A 26,290-nucleotide genomic window follows, 5' to 3' on the forward strand; every position below is an offset into this window, starting at 1 on the left:
GAAACCCCTGATCCTTTATCTAGAGGCATGGAGGTGTTTGTTGGGGTTGAGAAGGACATCCTCTGAGTCCGGGCCTTGACTCTTTCGTCCATTCCAGGCCATGGCAGAACAACTGGCGGAAAATTACCACAACACGTGGGGGCGGAAGAAGAAGCAGGAGCTGGAGGCCAAGGGTGAGAGCGTCCGTCCCATCCCCGCACAGGCCCCTCTTCACCGAAGTCCCCTAACTCCAGAGTCCCAAGGGCTTAAGTTAGAGTTGTGACTTTGAACCATCGCCACCCCCGATAATAACAACATCTACTACCATAGGGCTGTGGTGAGCATATGACGATCCTCTGAAAGCCATGATTCGGTTCTCTTACCTCTGTTTTTATTACTCTAATTTTGCGTGCTCTCAGCAGCAAGAACCACTTCAGTGAGAGTGGCCTGGGTCTCCCCAGTCCTCTGATTTTGGTCTTTGCGGCTCCAGGTGGTGGGACCCACCCCCTGCTGGTCCCCTACGACACACTGACAGCCAAGGAGAAGGCACGAGACCGAGAGAAGGCCCAGGAACTGCTAAAGTTCCTGCAGATGAACGGCTATGCTGTCACCAGGCACGTGGGCTGCAAGCCCGGCCAGGGAGGGGCGGGGAATGTGAGAGGAAGAACGAGCCAGGCCAAAACTGGGGAAAGCTGGGCTGGGGTAAAGCGGCGGAGCCAGGGAAGGGAGGTGGCTGAGAGGGGTGGGGCCCGGAGAGCAGAGGTGGGGCCAGAGAAAGGAGGCGGCTACGAGGGTGGGCCCTGGAGAGGGGGGGAGGGTCCAGGGGAGAGGAAGCCAAGATGGGGGGGCCTCCTCAGAGCGGGGAGCAAGGTCAGAGAGTGGGGGGCCGAGAGGGTGGGGCCTCGGGAGAAGAGTTAGGACCTGGGAGGGGAGGAGGCTAAGGGGGTGGGGCTTGGGGGACTGTTTGGGGCCAGAGAGGGGAGGGGCTAGACCTGGGAGGAGAGGCAAGGCCGGGGATGACAGGAGGCTAAGAGGGCGGGGCCTGAGGGGAGGCGGGGCCTGAGGAGGAGAGGCGGGGCCAGGGAACCGCTAGGAGCTCGAGGGGGACCTGGCGTGGGGCAGAAGCCTGCAGAAGCCTGCAGCGGCCGGGCGTAGGAAAGCAGAGCGGAACTGGAGAGGAGCGGGGAACAGGGCTGACCCCTCTCTGCCTGTCCACGCAGAGGCCTTAAGGACATGGAGCTGGACACGTCTTCCATCGAGAAACGGTTCGCCTTTGGCTTCCTGCAGCAGTTGCTGCGCTGGATGGACATTTCCCAGGAGTTTATCGCCCACCTGGGTACGGGGGAGTCCCTCCCCATGCCGGCCATACCTGCAGGTTGACCCAAGGACCTGGCGCATGCATTTCTCCTTCCCTCCCCTCACCTCATTATTGTGCCAGAGACTGTTCCTTCCAGGTGTTGAGAACACAGCAGTGAACGAGACAAAGATCCTTGTCCTCCTGCGATTACATTCCTGTGGTGCCTTCAGACGATTAACGTCAGACACCTTAAGTTTTTAGAAGGCAGTTAGCGTTTGGGGAAGAAGAATACACCAGAACCAGCTAAGGAAGACTGGGAGTTGTGGGGTGGGGGGGTGGGGGGAGTGGAGCCCTTTAAATTTTAAATAGAGTAATTGGGAAGACCTTGAAGGAGGTGGGAGGGGGCTGGCCATACATCCGAGGAGAGTATTCCAGGCAGAGGGACAGCCAGTGCGAAGGTTCTGAGAAGTCCCTGGGGAAACAGGAGGCCCAACTGGCTGAAGCAGAGTGACTGAGTGCGGACAGCGGGAGGAGACGGGGCAGATCACGTGGGGCTTTGCAGGCATGGGGAGGACTGTGGCTTTTTACCCCAAGTGGAATAGCACCACGGGAGGGTTCTGAGCAGGAGAGAGCCCTGACCTGCTTCAGGTGTTCACAGACTCCCCTTGGCTGCATTAGGGACAGATTGTGGGTGTAGGGACCAAAGAGGGTGACGATTGGGCAGACTCTGGGTCTCTTTTGGGGATGGAGGCTGTTGGTGTGCCCCATACGTGCCTCTTACACCCCACTAAGAATCACAGCTGGCCCCTAGAATCCCTCCCAGCTTCCCCCAGAGATCCCAACATTCCCCCTGAGAGCCACCCAGGACCCCCAGACCCCCTCAGATGAGTGGCACAGCAGGACGCACTCACACACCTCGCCTCGAATCCCACATGCTGATCCTCCATGCTGAGCGCCTCTCGGCAACTCCCTCTCCTCTCTGTGCCTCGGTTTCCCCATCTGTCCACCATAACCAGTCACAGTTCTGTCCTGTTCTTGCTGGGTGACCTGGGCTGAGTTATTTCATCTCAGTTCCCTCATCTGTAAAATGAAGGAGGGGGACCAACTGTACAGACCTCCAAGTTGGGAGGAGATCGTGCGAGGGCCAGGGACATTATTAGCATTATTATTATCATTAATTATTACTGTCACTGTTATTATTACCTGAGATTGACTTCTGCTTTAAAATTAATTCTAGTCTGTCAACATTGACTTCTTGTTTCATTTATTCATTCATTCATTCCACATTGACTCAGTGCCAAGTACTGAAGTTCAGGAAGAAGAGGGCTGGTGAGGAAGCGGATGTTCCATGACCTTACTCCATCCTAGTTTATCCTCTTCCCCATTTTCAGCCGCAGGAAGGGCTTGATCAAGGAGTCAGGGGGAAACACATGAAAGACAGGAGAGAGAGGTTTACCTCAAAGCCAACAGAGGTGGCTTTATACCAAGCATTAATCTCCCATCTTTTCCTCCCTTAACCCTCGAGTCCCCTCCCTCCCGAGGCACCTTCTGAGCTCCCCAGCCTTGAACCCACCATCACCTCTCTTTTCCCTCCACCACCAGAGGCTGTGGTCAGCAGTGGACGAGTGGAAAAGTCCCCCCACGAACAGGAGATTAAATTCTTTGCCAAGGTGAGAGGTGGACTGAGAAGCTGGAGGGGGCTGGGGACTGGTGGGCCCCTTCACCCAGTCCCCCTTCACCCAGCCCGCCTCGTCTCTTCCCCACCCCACCCCCAGATCCTGCTCCCTTTGATCAACCAGTACTTCACCAACCACTGCCTCTATTTCCTGTCCACACCGGCCAAAGTGCTGGGCAGTGGTGGCCACGCCTCCAACAAGGAGAAGGAAATGATCACCAGGTGGGCTACCCTGTGACCCCTGACCTGACCCCGCCTCCTGACCTCACAGGATTGCAATCCTGGACCCTGTCCTCCCAACCTGGGACTGTCTGGGCTCTGTCCTGGGTGTCGGGCACTGACCACTCTACCTACAGAGGTGACTGAAGGGTGAGGGTGACTCCCTGTCCTCTTGTGCCCAGGACCGAGGGGTCTCCCAGGATGTAGGACTTTCAGGCAAATGGGACGAATTGGTCGCCCTGTCAGAAAGGCAGACCAGCCTCCCCACCCCCCAGCACCCCCGTGTCTGCCCGTTACCCTCAAGCTTGCTCATCTCTCTGCCCCTTCCCCACCCTTCCTGTCACCTTTGTTCTCTTCTCCACCATCCTATGTCCTCCTGGCTGTGTCTTCTGTCCCTCTGTCCCTGTCCCTAACTGCGCCACTGCTGTCCTTGTCCCGTGGTGTCCTCACTGTCTGTTTCCCCCGTCCTTATGTCCCTTTCTTTCTTCAGCCTCTTCTGCAAGCTTGCGGCTCTTGTACGGCACCGCGTTTCTCTCTTTGGTAAGTAGCTCCCCGCCCCCAGTCCTTCTCTCTAACCTTCCCTCTCTCCCTGCAATCTCCAACTCCACCCTGAAGAAACAGCTCCCGGTTCAGGCCTCAATTTGAACAACCTCCACCGTGTTGTTCCTCTGGACCCAGACATGGACTGGGTAGTCCTAGGGACAGGGCTGTGCCTGGGACAGCGCTGGGCCCTGCCCTCGTGGAGCCCCCAGGCCGGTGGGGACACAGACTCATCCTCAGACAGTGATGGCCCGAAGGTCAGGGCTGGGATGGGGGAGGTGCAGGCAGAGCGGGTTTGGGGAAGGACCAGGTCCCGTGGGGGTCCAGGTGGAGGTGGGGCAGGGGGGAGGTGGATGTAGGGGAAGGCACTGCCCTTGTAGCCCTTCCTTCACCCTCTCCCGTCTCCCTTTCCCAGGGACGGATGCCCCAGCTGTGGTCAACTGTCTTCACATCCTGGCACGCTCCCTGGATGCCAGGTATGGGGCCTGGTGGCCACCCCCGCCCCAAACCCCTGTTCTCCTTGACCTCCTGAAATCCCGAATCTCAGATTCTAGAACTGGCACGCCCCGGCTTCCCTCCTAGGACGGTGATGAAGTCAGGCCCCGAGATCGTGAAGGCCGGCCTCCGCTCCTTCTTTGAGAGCGCCTCAGAGGACATCGAGAAGATGGTGGAGAACCTTCGTCTGGGCAAGGTGTCCCAAGCACGCACGCAGGTGAAGGGTGTGGGCCAGAACCTCACCTACACCACGGTGGCCCTGCTGCCGGTCCTCACCACGCTTTTCCAGCACATCGCCCAGCACCAGTTCGGAGACGATGTTATCCGTAAGGACCCCTGACCCCAAGGGCAGGGCCGGGGCCGGGGGTGGGGTGCAATTCTGCTGACACCAGCCATCCCCGTGTGCCCGACAGAATCCCCAGGTGTCTGAGTGTGCATTCAGTGAATTGGTAGGTAACAGAATGAGTTAATGAGACAGAATGAGTTAATGAGGATATAAGTTCGGCAGCTTTTTTTTTTTTAACGTTTATTTATTTTGAGAGACAGAGACAGAATATGAGCAAGGGAGGGGAGAGACAGAGGGAGACACAGAATCCGAAGCAGGCTTCAGGCTCCGAGCTGTCAGCGCAGAGCCCGACGCAGAGCTCGAACCCATGAACCGTGAGATCATGACCTGATCTGAAGTCAGACGCGTAACCAACCGAGCCACCCAGAGACCCCTGAGTTCAGCAGCTTCTAACAAAAGACCCTAAGTCACCGTAGCTTAAACAAGAAAGGGGTGTATTTCTTTCTCATGTAGCAGCCTACTTGTGAGTGCATCACCATGTCAGGAGCCCAGGCTCCCTCCATCTTGTTACCCTGCCATCTTGGAAATACTGCCTTTATCCGCAGGGTCCCGGATGGCACGGCGTTCATTACATCCCCATTCTAGTCTGTAAGAGGAGAGAGGAAGCAAAGAGGAGGGCACTGCAATTCTTTTACAAGAATGACCTAGATGTGGTCTGTGTCACTCCTGCTTACATCCATCTCGTTGGCCAGAATTCAGCATGCGGCCACCTGTCACCGCAAGGGGGGCTGGGAAAGTAGCCTTTATTCTGGGAGGTCACGTGTCCAGCTAAACATTGGAGGTCTGTTCCTAAAGAGCAGAGAAAAGTTAAGAGCGGATATTGGGAGTCTATTAGCAGCGTCTGCCGTTTGTCTGCTACCGAATGGCACACCTGTTGGGTGACCCAGCCTGGGATCTGGGAGCACAATGTGCACAGTGTGTTAGTGAGACACAGGCAAGATGCAACACCCAGTGGAGTGTCAGGTCCTCAAAAGAAAGAGCCTTATGAGATGTGGTCTGGACTGTGGGGGTGGGGGAAGGACGGTGGGGGGGCTGGTGGGAGAGATGTTCAGGAGGCCGAGGAGATGGGCGGTGGAGGGGAGGTATCCAGAGTGAAGCCCAAGGGCCTGACCTGCGACACTCGGATAGTGGGGCCTCCAGGATACAGGGACTGGGAGCAGTAACGAGTCTGGGGGAGATGCCAAGGTCAATTGGGCCAAGGGGCCCAGGGAACACCCTGGGAAGGTGTCCAGGACGGGCCAGCAGGCCACGGGCCGTGGGGATTGGCAGATGCTGAGCCATGTCTCAGTTCACCGTTTCTTTGAAATTAGAACCTTTTGCTAAAAGTAAGAAAAGTTGAACGTGGTTGGGGCTCTTCCCCCACCCTCACGTTTTGTTCAGAGAATTAAAAATTTTTTAATGTTTATTTATTTTTGAGAGGGAGAGACAGACAGAGAGTGAGTGGGGTAGGGCACAGAGAGAGGGAGACACAGAATCCAAAGCAGGCTCCAGGCTCCGAGCTGTCAGCACAAAGCCCGACGCGGGGCTCGAACTCACGGACCTCGAGATCATGACCTGAGCCGAAGCTGGACACTCAACCGGCTGAGCCATCCAGGTGCCCCTGTTTAGAGAATTTTAAAGTGTCCAGAAGAGTCAGAAGAAGAGAATTGTTCACAATTTTCCCCGTTTGCTTAACCTTTCACTTTATGAGCAAAAGTATTTGCAGACCTTTTTGGTGAACTTTAGAATGTGAGTTCCACAGACCGTGACACCTCATCCCTAAATACTGAGTCTGCACCTCCTGGAATGAGAACCTTCTGTCTGTCATGTAATCACAATATCATTATCACCACCTAACCTGACTGTGCTTGAATTTCCCTCATTACTCTCAAAATGTCTTTGATTTAAAAAAAAAAATTCAGAGTCCAGTCAGGTTTTTCTCCTTGCATTTGGTTGTTATGTCCACGTGTCTCTTCAATCTAGAACTGCCCCCTTGCCCTCTTTTTATCTCGAGACATTTGTAAAGTTGCTGAGGTTCCTAACCTGGTCTTCCGGGGGTCGGCAGGGGGATGACCTAAAATTATCGTCAGGGTTGGATGTTTGCATTTTTCTGGAGAGTGTCCATCGCTGTCATCAAAGAGATCCATGACTCCCCTCCAAGGAAAGAGCAGCCTTTACGGAGTGCCTGTTGTGTGCCCTGTTCCAACTGGTTTCCAAGCATTAATCTTCTGATCCTTACAACCACCCCATGAGGAAGATACTATAGGTATCCCCATTTTACAGATAGGGAAACTGAGGCCAAGAGAGTGTTGGCACTTTGCTCAAGTCACAAAACTGGTAAATGGCAGGCTGGCTCTCGACTGCCCAACTCTTACCCAGTATTTGGAGGTGAGGGAGGAGGGCGGGGGAGGACGGGGATGGTGGGTGCTTTCCCCCACCCTCACCCTCCCTCTCTCCCTCAGTGGATGACGTCCAGGTCTCTTGCTACCGAACGCTGTGCAGTATCTACTCTCTGGGAACCACGAGGAACCCTTATGTGGAAAAGTAAGGAGAGAGAGCCATAGTTTGGGGCTGGGGTGGGTGCTGGGGGGATGGGGGAAGGAAGGAGCAGGAGAAGATGGGGGTGGGTGAAAAGCAGAAATGAGCAGTCTTCCACGACGGACATGCTCGGCGGCAGCTGCAGTTCACCGAGGCGGCCACTTGAGGGCACTCGGGGGAAGGCCAGTGAAGGAAGCCCGATCGGCCCCAGGCGCCTGCTGGCCAGGATGGCAGGTGGCTCCCTGCCGGGGTGCAAGCTTGCCCCGGCAGGAGGCACACAGAAGGGAGGGTGGTACACAGGAGCCACAGCACGCTGGGGGCACTGAGGAGGGGCCCTGGCAGTGCCCGTGTGGGTGGGCTCTCCTGAGCTGGGATCACCAGTTAGAGCGAGAGGGCATATGAGAACCCAGGGAAAAGGCCACGTTCGCGCTTTGGGTGGACGGCTGGGCTCCAGAGAGTTCTGGGGAGACGCACTCCTGTGGAGACGGGGGCTGGGACGCAGCACCGGGCGGGGGGGGGCGTGTCAGAGCTAAGCAGCCCCCTCTTCCAGGCTGCGGCCGGCCCTCGGGGAGTGCCTGGCCCGCCTGGCAGCGGCCATGCCGGTGGCGTTCCTGGAGCCTCAGCTGAACGAGTATAACGCCTGCTCCGTGTACACCACCAAGTCTCCCCGGGAGCGGGCCAGTAAGTGGTGTGGGGCTGGGGCGGGTGTGAGGAAACGTCCTACCCAGCACGGGCCCGGGGGAGGGCCCGCTTTGGGGGGGCTCCGGGGGGCTGAGGATTCCCCAGGTTGGGGGCACTCCAGACTGGAGGATTCTGGAGCCCGTCGGGGCCCGGGTTTGTGGTGGGGACGCCGAGGTCTGGGAGTGATGGGTTGGAATGCCCTGACCCCTCTGTGCACCCCAGTCCTGGGGCTGCCCAACAGCGTGGAGGAGATGTGTCCTGACATCCCGGTGCTGGAGCGGCTCATGGCGGACATCGGGGGGCTGGCCGAGTCGGGGGCCCGCTATACAGAGATGCCACACGTCATCGAGATCACGCTGCCCATGCTGTGCAGCTACCTGCCGCGCTGGTGGGAGCGCGGGCCCGAGGCCCCCCCGCCCGCCCTGCCCGCGGGGGCGCCCCCGCCCTGCACAGCTGTCACCTCTGACCACCTCAACTCCCTGCTGGGGAATATCCTGCGAATCATCGTCAACAACCTGGGCATTGACGAGGCGTCGTGGATGAAGCGGCTCGCCGGTGGGTCTGGGGGGGCACCAGGCTCCTGAGGACTGGGGCCGAAGCGTCCTGGGGCTCGGGCCCTTTGATCTCATGGTCGGAGAGGGAGATCCCCGGGGTCTGTGTTTTCCTGGGAGTTGGCAGGAGTCAGAGTCCAGGTTTTCTCAGGCTCAGAAGGCGAGGAGTCATCACAAGTGGTCAGAATCTCGGGCTCTGAGGGCCTGGGGTGGATGGATGGGTCCTGGAAGTCCTCCAGGCCGGATTCTGAATTGCTAGAGCCTTGGAGAGGGTTAGGAATTGGGTCAGAGGCCTGGGTTCCTTATACAGAGGGTCAGAGAACCAGGTCACGCATCAGGGGCCCTGATACAGAGGGGTTTGTAGGTCAGAGGTCAAGAAATGAGTCTTTAAAGGGATGGGATTCCTGGTTCAGAAGTTCTCCGTCAGAAACTGGGCCAAGCTAGAGCTTGGGGGCTGGGCTCAGAGGCCGGGGTCAGAGGTCAGAGGCTGGGGTAAGAAACCAGGGGTCATAGTCAGAAATCACACAGTGAGGTAAGAGTTTGGGTAGGGGCTAGGTCACAGGTCAAAGATTAGGGTGAGAGGTCATAGGCCAAGGTAAGCTATCAGGTTATGAGTAGGTCACGGGGGTCAGAGGTGGCTGGCGTCACAGGTTCAGGTCAAGGGCTATGATTGGGACCAGGCATCAGGGGCTGTGTCAGAGATCGGGGCCCGAGCTCAGGCGTGGGATCCAAGGTCGTAGGTCAGGTGCTGGAGTTAGAGGCTGGCCGGCAGCACGTGACCCTCCGTCCCCCTCGCCCCCGCAGTGTTCGCCCAGCCCATCGTGAGCAGGGCCCGGCCGGAGCTGCTGCATTCACACTTCATCCCCACCATCGGGCGGCTGCGCAAGCGGGCGGGGAAGGTGGTGGCCGAGGAGGAGCAGCTGCGCCTGGAGGCCAAGGCGGAGGCCCAGGAGGGCGAGCTCCTGGTGCGGGATGAGTTCTCTGTGCTCTGCCGGGACCTGTACGCCCTCTACCCGCTGCTCATCCGCTACGTGGACAACAACAGGTCAGCAAGTCCCCGCCGTCCCCGTGCACATTCAGCCTGACCTCGGGCTTCCTGGAGCCCCATCTGACCTGTCACCTTCTGAGTTACTATAAACTTTTTCCAGCTCTCACCCACCCCCCTCAACCTTCTGACCACCCCCCCCCATTGCTTCTGGCCCCACAAAATCCAGCCCGCGGGTGTCTGCTCCCCTTCTTCTCCTTCACACCTCCTGAGGCCGAGCCCCGGCGAGGCCGCCTCTGGGCTTGGGTGGATGGGGCTGATGCGCGCAGTTAGGCCCAAAGGTCAGGCCTTCGTCCGTCACTGAGGGGAAACGAAGACGGTCCAGATCTGGCCAGCCGGACTTTCCTCAGAAACAGGCCTTTAAGAGAAGCAAGAGCAGGTGCAGCACCTGGGTGGTTCAGCCTATTGAGCGTCCAACTTCAGCTCAGGTCATGATCTTGCAGTTTGTGGGTTCAAGCTCTGCATCCGGTTTGCTGCTGTCAGTGCAGAGCCCGCTTCAGATCCTCTGTCCCCCTCTCTCTGTGGCCCCCACCCCCACTCATGCTCTCTCTCTCTCAAAAATTAAAAAAAAATTTTTTAAGTCAATAGCAGGGGCCCCCGGGTGGCTCAGTCAGTTAAAAGTGTCCGACTTTGGCTCAGGTCATGATCTCACGGTTCATGAGTTCGAGTCCCGTGTCAGGCTCTGTGCTGACAGCACGGAGCCTGGAGCCTGCTTCTGATCCTCTGTTCCCCTCTCTCTGTGCACCCCCCTGCCCCGCTCATGCTCTCTCTCTCTCTCAAAAAGTAAAAAAAAAAATTTTTTTTAAGTCAAAAGCAAGAACAGGTATCAACCAATTGCTAACATCTCCCTAAAATCAGAAGCACGGTTCGGAGAATTATTAACTCCTAGGGGCAGCCTAATCCAGGGATAGTGAATACGTTTCAACTCCTAGTTCCATCCTGGTTGAAAAGATTTTCGGGTTGCATCAGGGCTTTGTAAGAAAGGGGGCTCTGATTGATTAGCTATGCCTGTCACAGGAGCAGAAATGGGAAGCATTGGTAGGAATGTTGTATACACCCATGCACACCCCTCTTCACACTCACGACGGGGTGTATTGCTGTAGTGTAGGTTCCCAGGAGTCCGTGCACCGCATCGGAGAGTTTGAACAAATAAATTGTGGTGCATTCCCACCGTGGAATACTACACAGCAACGAAAATGAACAAATTATTGCAGCATACAACGATGTGGATGAATGTCGCAAATGTCAGGTCGAAGGAAGCCAGGAAAAATAAAAATAGAGTACCTATTACATCTATTCATGCAACGTTCAAGAGCAGACAAAAATAATCCATGGTCAGCATAAGGGTCATCCAAATGAAGGAGAAAGGAGTGGCTGGGAGGGGCGTGAAGATACTTCTGGATTCTGGAAATGTTCTATTTCTTTTTTTTTTTATTTCTTTTTTTTAAATTTACATCCAAATTAGTTAGCATATAGTGCAACAATGATTTTAGGATTCCTTAGTGCCCCTTACCCATTTAGCCCATCCCCCTTCCCACACCCCCTCCAGTAACCCTCAGTTTGTTCTCCGTATTTATGAGTCTCTTATGTTCTGTCCCCCTCCCTGTTTTTATATTATTTTTGTTTCCCTTCCCTTACGTTCATCTGTTTTGTCTCTTAAAGTCGTCATAGGAGTGAAGTCATATGATTTTTGTCTTTCTCTGACTAATTTCACTTAGAACAGTACCCTCCAGTTCCATCCACATCATTGCAAATGGCAAGATTTCATTCTTTTCGATTGCCAAGTAATACTCCATTATATATATATATATATATATATATATATATATATATATATATACACACACACACACCACATCTTCTTTATCCATTCATCAGTTGATGGACATTTGGGCTCTTTCCATACTTTGGCTACTGTCGATAGTGCTGCTATAAACATGGGGGTGCACGTGTCCCTTCGAAACAGCACACCTGTATCCCATGGATAAATGCCTAGTAGTGCAGTTGCTGGGTCGTAGGGTAGTTCTCTTTTTAGTTTTTTGAGGAAACTCCATACTGTTTTCCAGAGTAGCTGTACCAGCTTGCATTCCCGTATATTTTTTTTAATGTTTATTATTTTGGAGAGAGAGCACAAGCAGGGGAGGGGCAGAGAGAGAGAGAGGGAGACACAGAATCCGAAGCAGGCTCCAGGCTCCGAGCTGTCAGCACAGAGCCCGACTTGGAGCTCGATCTCACAAACTGCAAGATCATGACCCCAGCTGAAGTCGGACGCTTAACTGACTGAGCCACCCAGGCGCCCCTATTGTTTGACTTGGGTGGTGATTACACCAGTGTGTTCACTTTGTGATAACCATCAAGCTGACACTTTATGTTATACTTCAATAAAAAGGTTAGAGATAGAAAAAAGGACTTCCTTTTTTTAAAGGAATGGGTAAGATGTTTAGATCATCTGAATGGCCAGTTTACCCTAGAAAACTCCATCCCATCCCTCCCGTTGGAATCTCCAGGTCCCCCCCATCCCCTCCCCTGAGGGCTCTCTGTGGGGCGTCCTCTCCTGGGGGTCCCTGCCCCCATCCCTCACCAGCCCCTTCCCTGCCCACCCAGGGCGCACTGGCTGACGGAGCCCAACCCCAGCGCCGAGGAGCTGTTCAGGATGGTGGGCGAGATCTTCATCTACTGGTCCAAGTCCCACGTGAGTCCCCGTCCGCCCTGGCCCTCCTTCCCACGACCCTCACTGCCCCGTCTGATCCTGATACTGCCTCCCCCACCAGAACTTTAAGCGTGAGGAGCAGAACTTTGTGGTCCAGAATGAGATCAACAACATGTCATTTCTGACCGCTGACAACAAGAGCAAAATGGCCAAGGTGGGTGCTTTGCTCTGAGAGCACGTAGCAGGGAGGGCGGGAGCACCCTCCAGGCCTTCCCACCTGACCTCTTCACCAGCTAGCCTTCCCTGCCCTGGCCACGTTCCCGCAGCCACCACAGCACCCCATCTCCCCTGCCTCATCTCCTCCCTCCTCCTCTGTCTTTTCCCTTCCCCCCATTTCTCTCTTCTTCCTCCATCTCCTCCCTCCTCCCCATCTCCCTCCTCCTCATCTCACTCCCTATCCCCCTCCTATCCCCCTCCTCCCTATCTCTCCTCTCCCTCTTCCCCATGCCCTTCCTCTCCCTCTGCATCCCCCTCCTCCCATCCCCTCCTCCCATCCCACTCCTCCCTATCTCTCCTCTCCCTCCTCCCCATCCCTTCCCTCTCCCTCTTCCCCATGCCCTTCCTCTCCCTTCCCATCACCCTCCCCCCTCTCTCTCCTCCCCATCACCCTACTCCTATCTCTCTCCTCTCCTCCTTCCTCTCCATCTCCCTCCTCTGCCTCCTCCCCATCTCATCCTTTCTCTCCTCCTTCCTCCCCTCTCCTCCCACTTTCCCCTCCTCCATTCCTTCCCTCACCCCAATATCTTCCTCTCCCATCTCCTCATCCCATATGCCCCCTCTCCTCTACCCTTAACTTCTCAGCACTGCCCTCTTCAGGGGCCTAAAGACCAAACCCACCCGCCCATTTCCACTCAGGGTCCGGAAATGCCCAGCTAGGGGCTGTGTGTCGGGCTGGGGCAAGGGGGCTGGGGTGGGGCCCACTTGAAGTTGGGCCTAGGGTTCTCTGAGGGGCCGGGGTAACCCTTCTTGTCTTTGTCTGCACCCTGACGAAGCAGGCGGGAGATGTACAGGTCAGCCCCACGTCTGGGACCTTCCGCATGCCTCTTGGCTTAATTCCCTCTTCTCCCCCACACCCTGGCTTCTGCATCCCCTCCAGAAAATTCCTGCCCCTGTTCCCCGCCCCTCGCCCTTGGCTCTCAGCCCCCATCCTTCTTCTCTCCCCCATCCCCACTCCCAACTACACATTCCCTTCCCAACGCTCAGCTTTTGCCAATTTAACTTTTTTTTTTAACTTTTGTTTAAAAAAAAAAATCTCTCAGCTTTCCTCAAAGCAGCGAAGCATTGTGGTCTGAGGTCACGGGGAATGGGAATGGGGTGGGAAAGGCACGCGCATGGTTGGGCTTAAGGCTTGGGCTCCGGAACCAGGCAGACTTGGGTTCAAATCCTGACCCTTGGCAGTTGGCTGTGCGACCTTAGTCAAGTGTCTTATTTTCTGAGCCTCGGACAGCATCTGGCCGGTGGCCCCCGGGGCCCCGGGGCTCTGCATGTGGTCTCAGCAGTGTCTGCCTCACACACAGGCCGTGCTCCGTATTGCGAGCCGGAGTGAATGTGGCTCCGGCCGAAGCTTGTCACTGGGGCTTCTCGTTGGCATGACTGGGGTGGCCCTGGCCCTGGGTCCGCACCCAAGGCTCCAGAACACGGCTGTGGGACTCTGTGCCCCGTGTTTCTGCTTCCAGACCTCTCTGGATCTCTCTTACATCTTCTGTCTTCCTGTCTCCTTGTCTGCCTAAGTCTCTCAGTGTCTCTCTTTTTCTCCCAACTTCTTTTGTCTCTTGAGACTCTTTACAGTTCTGCATCTTTATTTCATTCTGGGGACCTCACTCTTGGGATATCAAGTGTAGGGTTGCGCATGTTGTGGGGGAGGGGAGGTGCCATACTGAAAGTTGTTAGGGGATTCTGGGAGAAGACTGCCAGAGGTTGGGAAAGGCCCAGAATTTGGGGAAATCTGGAATTTGGGATAGAGATTGGGAACTGGGGACAGAGGCTCGGTCTGGGAGGGTCTGGGGTGAGGGCTGGGGGCCTGAAGTGAAAGATCAGCAAGGTCTGGGGTGGAAATGGATGCGGGCTCTCAGATGGGGGAGGGGATGCCCGGCACCCAGGCTGCGGGCTGGAGCCCAGGCCGTGGACAATGGCACAGGTTGGGGCTGAGGCCTGGGGCCGGGCTGCGAGTGCTGAGCCCCATGTCCTCACAGTCAGGTGGCTCGGACCAGGAACGCACGAAGAAGAAGCGCCGAGGGGACCGGTACTCTGTGCAGACGTCACTGATTGTGGCCACGCTCAAGAAGATGCTGCCCATCGGCCTGAACATGTGTGCGCCCACTGACCAGGAGCTCATCGTGCAGGCCAAGAACCGCTACGCCCTGGTACCTGCACAGCCCCGTTACGGGAACCTGCCAGCACCCTGCTCAGCACCCCACCAAGCCCCCAGGACCCTACTGAACCCCCAGGATCCCACTGGGAGTCCTCTCTTGGGACCCTAATGAATCTTTCTCCAGGACACTGAGGACTCATGGGATCCCCTGGGATGCCCTGAACCTTCCCCTAGGTTGCTGAGAATCCAGGGCTCTGCCCAATATCTTAGGATATTGGGCAAAGCCCTGGGACCTAAGGATCCTAATTGGAACCCCATCGAAACCCAGGAATATCATTAAGACCCCTGGGATCCAAGGACCATATTGAGCCTTCGAGGACCCTCCTGAACACCCTCCCCCAGAACCATGCCTAACCCGTTAGGACCCTGAAGGCCCCACCAGAGACACCATGAGCCCCCCTGAGACACCTCTGAGTCCTCCACCAGGACCTCCCATTGGGACCCATTGAGTCCCCCATGATCCCACCGGCCCTCCCCTGAACCTCTGGGTCCACACTGAGCTCTCCAGCTCACCGGCTCTTTCCCTCAGGACCCTGCTGACCCTGCCCTCTGGGCTCTGTTGACTCTCAGGGTTCCAGTGAGCACTCTGATCTTAAGTATCCCCCAGGATCCTAATGGCTCCTTCCCCAGAACCACACCCAAACCTGTGATGTATCAGGATTCCTGAGATCAACTGATCCCACTCTCTGAACCCCCTGAGGCTCCAAGGAGGACTCCCAGGATCCCATGTACCCTTAGTATGGAATAGCACCCCCCATCCTTACCAGCCTCAGGGATCCTGAGAAGTCCTTCCAGGACCCTGCCCAAGACCCCTTGAGTCTCCCCAGGACTCTGCTAAACACCCTGACAACCTATTAACTCCTCTGGGGCCTCGAAGACCCCTGACTCCCCCTGGTATCACAAACACCCTCTTTCCTGGAGCCCTAAAGTCTCCTCCCTTCAGGACCTCAATCTCCTCCTAGGACCTGCTGAGTCTTGCCAAGAACCCACGGAGCCCTCCAGGGCCCCTCTGACCCCTCAACTTGGTCTTTGAGGGCCCCTCTCTTCTGGGAATCCCCCCCGCTGACCCTTCTTTGGCCTCCATGAAAACCCTACTGGTGACTTGGTTGATCTGCCTGATCCCTCATGACCTCTGCTGATCTTGTTGTCTCCCTTATACTCCCCCCCCCACCTCCTTTGATCTTCAAAAACTCCCTGCCCATCTCGCAGCCCCACTTTGACCCCCCTCTGACCTCCAATAATCCCTCGGTGGCCTCATTTGACCTTTGAGGGCATTCTCTCATCACTCCCTACCTCCACTCACATCCCCACAAGGCCCTTCTAATCCTTACTGTCTCTTCAAGGTGCATCTGTGGCCTCTAGGACTCCCTTCTGACAATTCCTGACCATCGGACCCTTTCAGTTTCTCCCAGATGCCCCCCTCCCCACAAGCCTCTCGCCAGCTGCTGGGATGATGGGCCTGGAAGGGAAAGGGATGTGGGTTAAGGAGGATGCTGGGCCATCAGAGTGACCCAGTCTGGCCATGTCTCCCCAGAAAGACACAGATGAGGAGGTCCGGGAATATCTGCAGAACAACCTTCACCTTCAGGGAAAGGTACCCTCCTTAATCTGCAACCAAAAGGGGCACGTTAGGACAGTAGCAACAATAATAGCCAAGTATACTTACTCTGTACCAGGCAGGGTGAGAAGGACCTTAACGTGTACTCACCCACCGAATGAATGGTCAGAATGAATGGTCACGGCACCGAAAGGGGGGCGGGGCAGCCAGAGAAGCCCACCTCGAGCGAGCGGAGGGGCCCTCAGACGAGCCCGGCTGGGGAACGGGAGCCAGCAGGGGGAGGGACCCTCACGCCGGCCGCTGTTCTTCCCTCCCGTCAGGTGGAAGGCTCCCCTTCTTTGCGCTGGCAGATGGCCCTGTACCGGGGCCTCCCGGGCCGTGAGGAGGACGCCGACGACCCCGAGAAGATCGTGCGCAGGGTCCAGGAGGTGTCTGCGGTGCTCTACCATCTGGAGCAGGTGGCTGGGCTGGAAGGGTCTTGGGAGGGGGCGGGGAGCTGGGGTCTCTGGGCGGGGCAAGGGGCGGGCCTTGAATCTGTGGGCGGGGTCTGAGGGTGAACCTTGGGTCTCTGGGTGGAGCCTGGAGTTAAACGCGAGGCTTTAGAAAGGAATTTGGGAACCCCAGGGGAAGGACCTGGTGCTTAGATCTCGGGCCTAGGGGCGGGGTCAGGGTCAGAATTTGGGGTCTAGAGTGGGGCCTGGTGAAGACGCCTTGACTCTGGGCAGGACCGTGGGTGGGTCTCTGGATGGTGACGGGCCTGGGTAGTGACCCTGGGCCTGTGGGCGGGCCTAGGACAGACATTTCGGTCTGGAAGCAAAGCCCAGGTTCGAACCTTGACTCTCTTGGTACGGCCGGGGAGTTCCTACAGCCCTGTGAGTTGGGCCTGAATTTGGGCCTGGGCATAGATGGGCAGTTTCACCCAGGGGGTCTGGGGTAGGAATCAGATCGGGGTAGAGGCGGGGACATGACAGATTGCCGCCCGGCTCCACCCCCCCCCCCGCCCCCCAGATCGAGCACCCTTACAAATCCAAGAAGGCCGTGTGGCACAAGCTCTTGTCCAAGCAGCGCCGGAGGGCGGTCGTTGCCTGTTTCCGCATGACCCCCCTGTACAACCTGCCCACGTAAGACCCCCAGGGTAGAAGGAAGCTTGAGGGGCGGTGGAGAAGGGCTGGCTGAGGAGGCGGGAGGACAGAATGCCGACTCGATGGCGCGTTGGGGAATGGTTGGGAAGGTAGACGTGTGGAAGGACAGAGGAGGCGTGGAGCGGGGATGGTCTCAGTGATGCCACACACCTCCTCCCCTCCCCCCTCCCCCCACAGGCACCGTGCATGTAACATGTTCCTGGAGAGCTACAAGGCCGCGTGGATCCTGACCGAAGACCACAGTTTTGAAGACCGCATGATAGATGACCTTTCAGTGAGCTGGGGCCTGCCTGGGAGTATAGGGGCAGGGCTGGATAGGGCTGGGGGTCAAGGCTGCTGGCTGCACATTTCCGGGGGTCGCCCTTCACCTTGAGGGGTATGGGGAGTGGCGGCCCCTGGCTTGGGTGCAGCATGTGGGGAAAGAGAGAAAATCCAGCCACAGCGGGGCTGTGTGTGTGTGGTGGTGGGGGGAAACAAGTGGGGACTCTAGAACCCCCTTTCCCAAGCCCCACCCCTCCCCTAGAAAGCTGGGGAGCAGGAGGAGGAGGAGGAGGAAGTGGAAGAGAAGAAGCCTGACCCCCTGCACCAGCTGGTCCTGCACTTCAGCCGCACTGCCCTGACTGAAAAGAGGTGAGGACCGCCCCCACCTCGGTCCTGGGGAAGGAGTCTCTTCCTCCCCGCCCCTAGCAACCACCCTGCTCCTCGAGGCAGACCCTGTGTGTCCTAGGGGAGCCCCACAGCCCATCCTTCAATGTCACTTTACGAGGACAGGCAGGGCCACCGTGGACCATTTTGCAGGCTGAGCACTTCACGAGGGCATCGCTTCTGAAGAGTTCACATCCTAGGCAATATCGGTGTAGGCTTGTCTGGATGAAAGTGTCTTGCTCAGACAAAATCAGTAAGTTACGAGAAAGAAATCAGCACGTCATGACAAATTTCCCATAGATGGAAAAAAGGAGAAGAGGGCTTTTTCTGATGCACACAAAAGCTTTGTACAGGCTAATGACAGTCTTGGGACTAAAACAAGGGTGCTGCTGGGAACAGTAGTAACAGGCAACATTTATCAAGTGCTTATTATGTGTCCGGCCCCGTGCTGGGCCCCTGACGTATCTACTCTCTCACTTAATCTTCGCACTACGAGACGGATACCACCGTCAGCTCCTTTTTGTGGATAAGGAAATAGAGGCATAGGGATTTATGTTTCACACATCCACGAAGTCAGGAGGGAGAAAGTCCAGGGCTGGGCAGTGGCACGATGGCAGATGGGGACCCGGGCTCTGTTCGGGCTTTCCGCCCTGCCATTCTGACCTTTTGTCTTGTGGTCATAAGATGGATCGCTGAACTTCCAGACACGACCACATGCCAGGCAGAAAGAAAGAGAAGGCCTTTTTTTCCCTCTGAGCAAAATCAAGATCTTTTTTATCCAAGAAAAGGCGCTCTCCTTGGTGGGCTTCTGTACATCTCTCATCTGCCAGAATTCTGACATCAGGCCACCACCAGCTACACGGGACACTGGGACACTGAGCGTCCTGTTTTCCATCCTTTGGAAAGCCATGACTCTGGAGTTATATTATCCAGGTTGTGTGGTTTGGCCAAGAAGGATCTTTGTGCATCTGTAAAATGAGGCTAGTAGTATCTACCTAATAGGATTATTGTGAGAATTAATTTGTTAATACATATATAAAGCACTTAGAACAGGGACTAACTTAGAGTAAATATTCAATGGGTGTTGGCCGTTACTACTACTACTATTATTATTATTATTATTATTATTATTATTATTATTTTTGCTGAGGAGACCCAAGAAGGTCATAGTGGTCAAATGAACCAACAGGTGGCAAAATGGCCCTAGAAGCTCCAGGTGTCCATCACATCATTTTGGCAACCCCAGTGGAAAGGGAGCACATCTACCAATAGTTCCAGCAAGACTCCCAGAACGAGTTCCAGTGGACCAGCACGAATCCCATAACCATCTCGTATCTATTTATTACGGTGGCCAAGCAGATCGAAAATGCCAACTGGCTCATCCTCAGTCACATGCCCACTCTGGCCGTGGACAGTCTCTCCCACCCAAACCACACAGCCTGAGCATGGCTCTCCAAAGGAAAACCGGAAGCTGTTATGAGATGGGGGTCCTCTCCACCAGGTCCTGACTCTCTCCTCCCTTACTTCCTCAGCAAACTGGACGAGGATTACCTGTATATGGCGTATGCCGACATCATGGCAAAGGTGAGGCCCTGCCCCCATCCCCCAGGCCAGGCTCCCTTCTCCCCAGCTGCAGTGCCTGTCCACTGACAGGGCTGGGGGTGAACTGGGGTGTCTGCCCTGTTCACCGCCATCCCTAACTGATGCCCCATCCCCAGAGCTGCCACTTGGAGGAGGGAGGGGAGAACGGCGAAGCCGAAGAAGAGGAAGTTGAGGTTTCCTTTGAGGTAGGTGGGATCAGGAGGTCCCTGAGAAAAGGCATAAGGGACCCTGCCTTTGGTCATTCCTCATTCATTCAGCCTGTGTTCACAGAGTAGTGCTCTGGGCCCAGCCCTGTGCTAGGTGATGTTGGGGACACGGCAATGACTCAGTTTACTGGGAAGACAGATACATCAACCAGACAGCAACAATATTCATGGTGGTGATGAGGGAAGCTCCAGGCAGAGGGGTCAGGGTCGGGGAATCCAAAGAAGCTCAGGGAGACGGGGGGGGGGGGGAGTTTAGGGGACTGTGGAAGCCCAAGCAAGGTGCCTGACCCACCCTGTGGGGGAAGGGTGTCAGGGAGGGCTTCTCGGAGGAGAGGATGTCTGAGCAGGAGGATAAAAGGAGTGTGCCAGATGAAGAAAAGGAGAAAGGTGTTTCAGATCGGGGGAACAGCATGTGCAAAGGCCAGGCAGTGAGAAAGAGCTGGTAACCACGCAGCTGACCCATCCATTCATCATTAAGGCAGTCAGTAAGCATTGCCCCGAGTTTCTTAACCGTTTTTCTGCCAGGGTCCCTTTTGGCATCTGGTGAAGCCTCTCTTAGAAGTATGTTTTTAAATGTATAAAATGAATTCATAGCAAAGGAAGCAAGCATATTGAAAGAACCATCAAAATATTGTTTAAAAAATTGTAAGACAGTCATAACTGCCTTTAGGGTTAGGGTTAGGCATCCTTCAAATGACACGATTTCACAGTGGGGCCAGTAGCTACAGTAACTGATGAGTAATGAACATAAGCAGTGTTTTAAGATGGCTGCAAAAATAACGCGGCATGGAAACATCTGTAGTTCTTCTTGGTGACACAACCATGGGTTCTAATATTGCTATGATTTATAATGGAAGGAAATGCTCCGTTTCAGTCAGAGGGTGGTAAACACAAAAATATAATTTTTCCCCTGTTCAGGGCCCCCTTGGGGGTCCACGTGTGGGTCCAGGTTAAGATTGCTCCGTGTCTGGCCCCGTACCGAGCACAAGAGACAAATCGTGGACTTCAGTCCCAGGGGATAGAGGGAGTTCACAATTAAAGAAATGAGGTGTGGGGACGTCTGGGTGGCTCAGTCGGTTAAGTGTCTGACTTCGGCTCAGGTCATGATCTCGCGGTTCTGTGAGTTCGAGCCCCCACCTCGGGCTCTCTGCTGGCAGCTTGGAGCCTGCTCCAGATCCCCTGTCTCCCTCTCTCTGCCCTTCCCCAGCTTGCGCATGCGCTCTCTCTCACATTTTAATAAACGTTTTAAAAATTAAAAAAAAAAAGAAATTAGGTGTGGTTGGAGCAGGGAGGGTCAGGGTGAGGGATGAGGCTGTGAGGGGAGAAGGCTGGCTGGCGAGCCTGGACTCACTGGGCGCCGCGGGCCTGGCTCTGCCGCAGGAGAAAGAGATGGAGAAGCAGAGGCTCCTGTACCAGCAGGCGCGGCTGCACAACCGGGGAGCCGCGGAGATGGTGCTCCAGATGATCAGCGCCTGCAAAGGTGCCCTTGTGCAGGCCCTCCTCCCGAGCACACGCATCCTGTCCCCACTCCCCGGGGACCCCGGGGCACCCTCGCCCACCCCGCATGCCTGTGCTTTGCACGCCAGCGCTCACACATTCCACTTGCCTCGCGATGTCTCACCCGTCCCTCGCCCTGGCATGCTACTCCCCCCCCCCCCACTTCTCCCACGTACCCTGGGATGGCTGTTTTCTGGTGGGTGGAGAACAGTGCTCTCAAACTGAGCGGACCCTCTTATGCGACCCTCCGTCCCCCCCGCAGGAGAGACGGGCGCCATGGTGTCCTCCACCCTGAAGCTGGGCATCTCCATCCTAAATGGAGGCAATGCTGATGTGCAACAGGTAACAGGAGAAGGGACTTGGGAAGAGGGCTAAGAGGGGTGGGAGGTTCCTGTGTGACTCCCAGCTCCTCCTCCCCGCCCACCCCTTCTGTAGAAAATGCTGGATTATCTGAAGGACAAGAAGGAAGTTGGCTTCTTCCAGAGTATCCAGGCGCTGATGCAAACATGCAGGTAGGGTCTAGGGGACATCTTTCAGTCACGCTCTTTGCGGTTGCTGTGCCCCCACTCGGTACCATCGCCAGGAACAGAGGCCCACTCAAACTAGCTCAAATACCAGGGAGCTGATTATCATAACAGTAGCGAGAGGCTTTAAGAATGAACAGTTGGAGGGGCTCCTGGGTGGCTCAGTCGGTTAAGCATCCAACTTCAGTGTGGGTCATGATCTCGGTTTCATGACTCTTGGTTTCAGCTCAAGTCATGATCTCACGGTTGCTAGGTTCGAGGCCCGCATCAGGTTAACAGTGCAGAGCCTGCTGGGGATTCTTTCTCTCCCTCTCTCTCTGCCTCTCCCCTCCTCATGCTGTGTCTCTCTCTCAAAATAAATAAGTAAACTTGAAAAAAAAAAATGAACGAACAGCTGAAGCCGAAAGCTTGTGGAGAATGCAAGGGGCACTGAAGCAGCAGGGAACTGGGGCTCTCTCTGATGACCCCTATTAACTTGACTACTACCTCTGCCTTTGTTCTCTTCTGGCAACTGACTCCTCCCCTCCCCCACCAGCTTTGCTAATTGAGGGTTTCTGTTTCCTCCCGATTTCAACTTGTGCATATTTCATCCTGGCCCCACCTTACTTGTGAGCTGCGGCCACATGGCTTCTTCCAGTTCAGTTTCTGCTTCCTCTCGATGATTTCAGCTCATTCCTGGTTTACTGTGGCCCTCGACTCGCTAACGGCAGGGTGGGGTGGGGGTGGGGGCGTTGCAGGGCTCTGAAAGAGGGCGGAGGCCTCAGCCCATCTTCCCCATCTTTCCTTCCACCTCCCCCGCCCCTCGCACAGCGTCCTGGATCTCAACGCCTTCGAGAGACAGAACAAGGCAGAGGGTCTGGGCATGGTGAACGAGGATGGAACCGGTGAGGCCCTCTCTTGGGCTTCCCTCTCCTGGGACATCCTCTTCCTTCGGGATCGCCCCCTCGCCCACATTGCCCAAAGCTCCCTTCCTCCAAGACTCCTCCGCTCCACAACCATCCCCAAGCTCCACCCCCCACCCCCACCTCCTGTGCAGTGGTCCCCAGTCCTGCCCCCACATTCCTCCCGGGTCTCCCTCCTCGGGGTCCCCACCCTTGGCTGTCCTTCTGTCCTGTGTTCTCTCACCCATCACCACACCGACCCCCGCTCTCCATGTGCCCCAAGTCTCCCACCCTGGTTGCTGTTCTCATTAATGTCCCTAATCCGGGTTAATCGAGTCTCCTCTTTGCCGTGTTGTGACGTGTCTAACTTTTCTGCCCTGATCCTCGCCTCCTGCCCCTCCACCTCTACTTGTACACCTGTTTTTCTCTTCCCTCTTCTTTCTCTCCCTCCGCTTTTACCCTCATTTCCTACTCTTCCTTGGTTCCATCTGTCTCTTTATCGGTCTGATTCTCTGTGGTTGTTCCTCTCTTCGTGTCGGTGTCTTCTTCATCTCTGACTGTGTCACTGTTTTTCTGTGTTTGTCTCTGTCTCCTTCCTGTCTCTTTTTTTTCCCTCTTTTTTCCTGCTTCCTCCTCCCATCCTGTTGGCTGCCCCAGTCATCAACCGCCAGAACGGTAATTCCCCCAGCCCATTCCCCTTGCTGTGCTGCTGCACCCCTCCCTTCTAACCCCCAACCGCCCCCCTCCACCTGGGGGCTGAGGATCTGGGACATCCAGGGGGGGAGGAACCCTTCAGCGATGCATCCCGCCGGCAGAAAGTCTTGAGATCAGGGGTCCAGAGACCAAGATTCGGGTCCCAGATTAGCCACTAACAATACCCGAGACTAAGAACAAGTCTCTTCCCTTCTATAAGCCTCAGTTTCCCCATGTGTAAAATAGAAGCTAGAGAAGATGGCAAAGATCCCTTTCCAGCTGGATGTTCTCAGACTTCCAGACCCAGATTCGCAGTCCCGGGGTGGGGTAATCCCCACTCCCACCTACCCCGCTCTCTGCGCCCGCGACCCCAGATTGGTCAAGTCTGCGGTTCCCATACGCCAACCGGATTGGTTGCCCCCAGCATCCACTCTGATTGGTGTGCGTGCCTCCTCTGCACCTGCTCTGGTTGGCCCATCCCTGTCTAGCCTCCCTTTCTCTCTTCCCTCCTCTAGAGCCCACGGTGACTGGCTTCTTTCAGATGCCCATTCTGATTGGCCCATGTTTACACGCCTCCCCCTCCCTCCCCCGCATCTCCTGGATTGGCTGATTTCAAGGCATCTGAGCCAATTGGCTGGCTTTGGATCCCACTCCCTGCCCAATCCCCTCCTGCTCAGAGCCTTTGCGTGAAATTGACTCCAATCCCCTTAATCCATTAACTCCACCCTCCGTGGCCCTGGATGGGGGCTGAGGGAGATACCAGCTGCCTGAACTTCTGCTGGGTAGGCAGACATTCCCAGACGGCACACAAGTGGTGACGTCAGAGGAGCACAGATATTTAGAAAGACGCTTGAGGCCCCAGCTTCATGACTCAGGACCCTTCAGGTCTTCATTTGCTGATGCCTCTGAAATCGGGACCCCCTGGTGTCATGGATGCCCGTGGCCCTCACAGTGTCTTTGAAGTGGCGGCTGCTCCTCCCTGCGCACCCGTGCTTTGTGCATGCGTTTGCAGTGTGCAAGGGCCGTGTGCATGTGTGCGCTCTCCCCTGACACATCTGACACTTTCTGGGCCCTGCCCCCCCCTCTTCCACCCAGGAGAGAAGGTCATGGCAGACGATGAGTTCACCCAAGATCTGTTCCGTTTTCTGCAATTGCTCTGCGAGGGGCACAATAATGGTGAGGAGGAGGGGCGGGTGGGAGAGTGGATGAAGAGGAGGCCAGGGTTCCGGGTCAGTCTAGAAGGGTTGCCTGAGTTAAACTCCAGGCCCCTCCCTCCTTATCAGAGGTGGCCTCACCACTCGCCCTGGCCCCGATTGTCCTCCATCCTTTATTTTCATCCATTATCAAGCCCTGCCCACCCACCTTCCTAAATCGCTCTTGAATTTCTGGAATCTAGCCCCTTTGCTACACTTTCACCTCTTCTAGCCGGTCCAAATTCCCCAAAAGAAATCTGCCCCCAAACCTGCCTGCCCCCAGATCAGTTTGCCCAAATGAGCAATTAGCCACATGGCATTTTTCCACAGGCATTTTGCAGCAGCTGCCAGAGTTAAGTAGATGCAGTAGATTTCCATACTTTGGTTTTGTAGGGGGGGGGGGGAATCACATGGCATTTAAAAATGAGTTTATTAGAATCACTTCTTAATTTCACTTCTAAAATACTCTGCCAGGTGGAAGGCCTTACAGATCCTTTCCTAACTTAAACTAGAGTTTCCCCAACTTTTTTTCTGGTTCAGGCGGTTTAACCAGATCAAGGCTGACACAGCAAGCTAGTGAAACATACATAGCTCACAGCCTTAAAGGGACCATCAAACTTCCGTACAGCAAACTTTTACCCAATGCCATTTCCTATAACAAATATGCAAGTCTCAGGGTTGTGGTTGTGATACTTAGCAGGTAATTGTGAAACCACAGACTGCCCAGAAACTAAGCTTCATGACAAGAATGGAAGTAATCATAAATCTAACTTCCATAGAACCTGCATCCCATTTGCTAATGTTCATGAAGGTAACTCATATGTAAATTTCTTTAATCCACACTCTTCTCTGTTCAAACAAAGGATAAAGCAGGATCCATTGCTCTGCATTCTCAAAAGCTCTTATGTCCACAGCCAGTTTTTCTTCAAGGTTCATGAAATACCTTTGTGCCACGTGACTAGGACTTTCTTTAATTGTAACTAAGGTGAAATCAGTCTTTGGGGTTTTAAATGAATGTTATTCCCTGGATCTATGATTATTTGGAAACGAGGAGGTGCTAAAGGGGGGAATTCCTCTCTCCTACCAAATTTACAAGCCAGTCCTCTGCATAAATTCGTGGATCCATTAGCCAGCCCAATCAAATAAACATTTGAAATATCTTTCAAATCTCAGGTGCCTTGCATGTCTTGAGTGTTCGGTGCCATTCGAAGTAGACAACAGGTTTTTCTCTTGTACATGTCTGAGACTATGTTCTTGGTTGACGGCTTTTTACGGGAGAGGGGAGCTGTATATGTAAACATTTAGGCATATAGCCCAGTTGAAATTAACACAAAGGAGTTAGAAAACATACATTTGCTTATAAAATACTGAATATTTGAGCATAATCTTCATCTACAGTGTGAAACCAGGCAAAATGGTTTATGAAATAGAAGTGATTATGATCCAGCAATTATGAAAAAGATGTCAGGTGGACAGTAAAACTTTGGGGGGGGGGGCGGAAAACCTTTCAAGGGCTGGTAAAGCCATCCTGTGCAACATGACATTGCCATGAACGTGCAAAGGACTTAACTGAAGTTTGTTTTCATTGCCTTCACAATTTGATGAATTGATCATTTGGCAAATGGGTCTACAGAGGTGGTTCTCCAACTTAAGAGGGCCTCAGAATCACCTCGAGGCCTTGTTAAAATACAGATTTGAGGGCTCCGCCCCAGATTCTCTGATTTAGTAGTTCTGGGATGGAGTCCGGTAATTCTTGTCTCTGACAAGTTCCCAGGAGATGCTGAGGCTACCGGTCTGGGACCCACGCTTTGAGAATCACTGCTCCAAAGTGCAGCCATTAACCTCAGCACTCTTTAAGGCTCTTTAAGAACAGCTAATGTTTATTGAGCACTCGTACCAGATGGCTATCCTAATTTTTGTTTT

At 54.9% G+C, this 26,290-nt stretch overlaps 1 protein-coding gene across 1 annotated transcript in view; it reads left to right on the top strand.

Annotated features, from left to right (window-relative positions):
• RYR1 (ryanodine receptor 1) overlaps positions 1-26,290 on the top strand; it is a 116,818-nt gene that overhangs the window by 54,331 nt on the left and 36,197 nt on the right. The window contains 29 exon segments of the mRNA XM_030297700.1: positions 98-173; positions 470-593; positions 1,200-1,315; positions 2,879-2,946; positions 3,052-3,173; positions 3,661-3,710; positions 4,126-4,186; positions 4,293-4,531; positions 6,993-7,074; positions 7,619-7,749; positions 7,972-8,304; positions 9,105-9,345; positions 11,950-12,037; positions 12,117-12,209; positions 13,051-13,065; positions 14,248-14,418; positions 15,961-16,020; positions 16,305-16,442; positions 16,993-17,105; positions 17,304-17,400; positions 17,650-17,756; positions 19,304-19,355; positions 19,490-19,558; positions 20,960-21,059; positions 21,339-21,418; positions 21,512-21,588; positions 22,411-22,484; positions 23,139-23,156; positions 24,270-24,350. Coding sequence (XP_030153560.1) covers positions 98-173; positions 470-593; positions 1,200-1,315; positions 2,879-2,946; positions 3,052-3,173; positions 3,661-3,710; positions 4,126-4,186; positions 4,293-4,531; positions 6,993-7,074; positions 7,619-7,749; positions 7,972-8,304; positions 9,105-9,345; positions 11,950-12,037; positions 12,117-12,209; positions 13,051-13,065; positions 14,248-14,418; positions 15,961-16,020; positions 16,305-16,442; positions 16,993-17,105; positions 17,304-17,400; positions 17,650-17,756; positions 19,304-19,355; positions 19,490-19,558; positions 20,960-21,059; positions 21,339-21,418; positions 21,512-21,588; positions 22,411-22,484; positions 23,139-23,156; positions 24,270-24,350 — 3,076 coding nt within the window.

This window comes from Lynx canadensis, chromosome E2, assembly GCF_007474595.2.
Source record: "Lynx canadensis isolate LIC74 chromosome E2, mLynCan4.pri.v2, whole genome shotgun sequence".
In the NCBI taxonomy this organism is placed as follows: Eukaryota; Metazoa; Chordata; class Mammalia; order Carnivora; family Felidae; genus Lynx; species Lynx canadensis.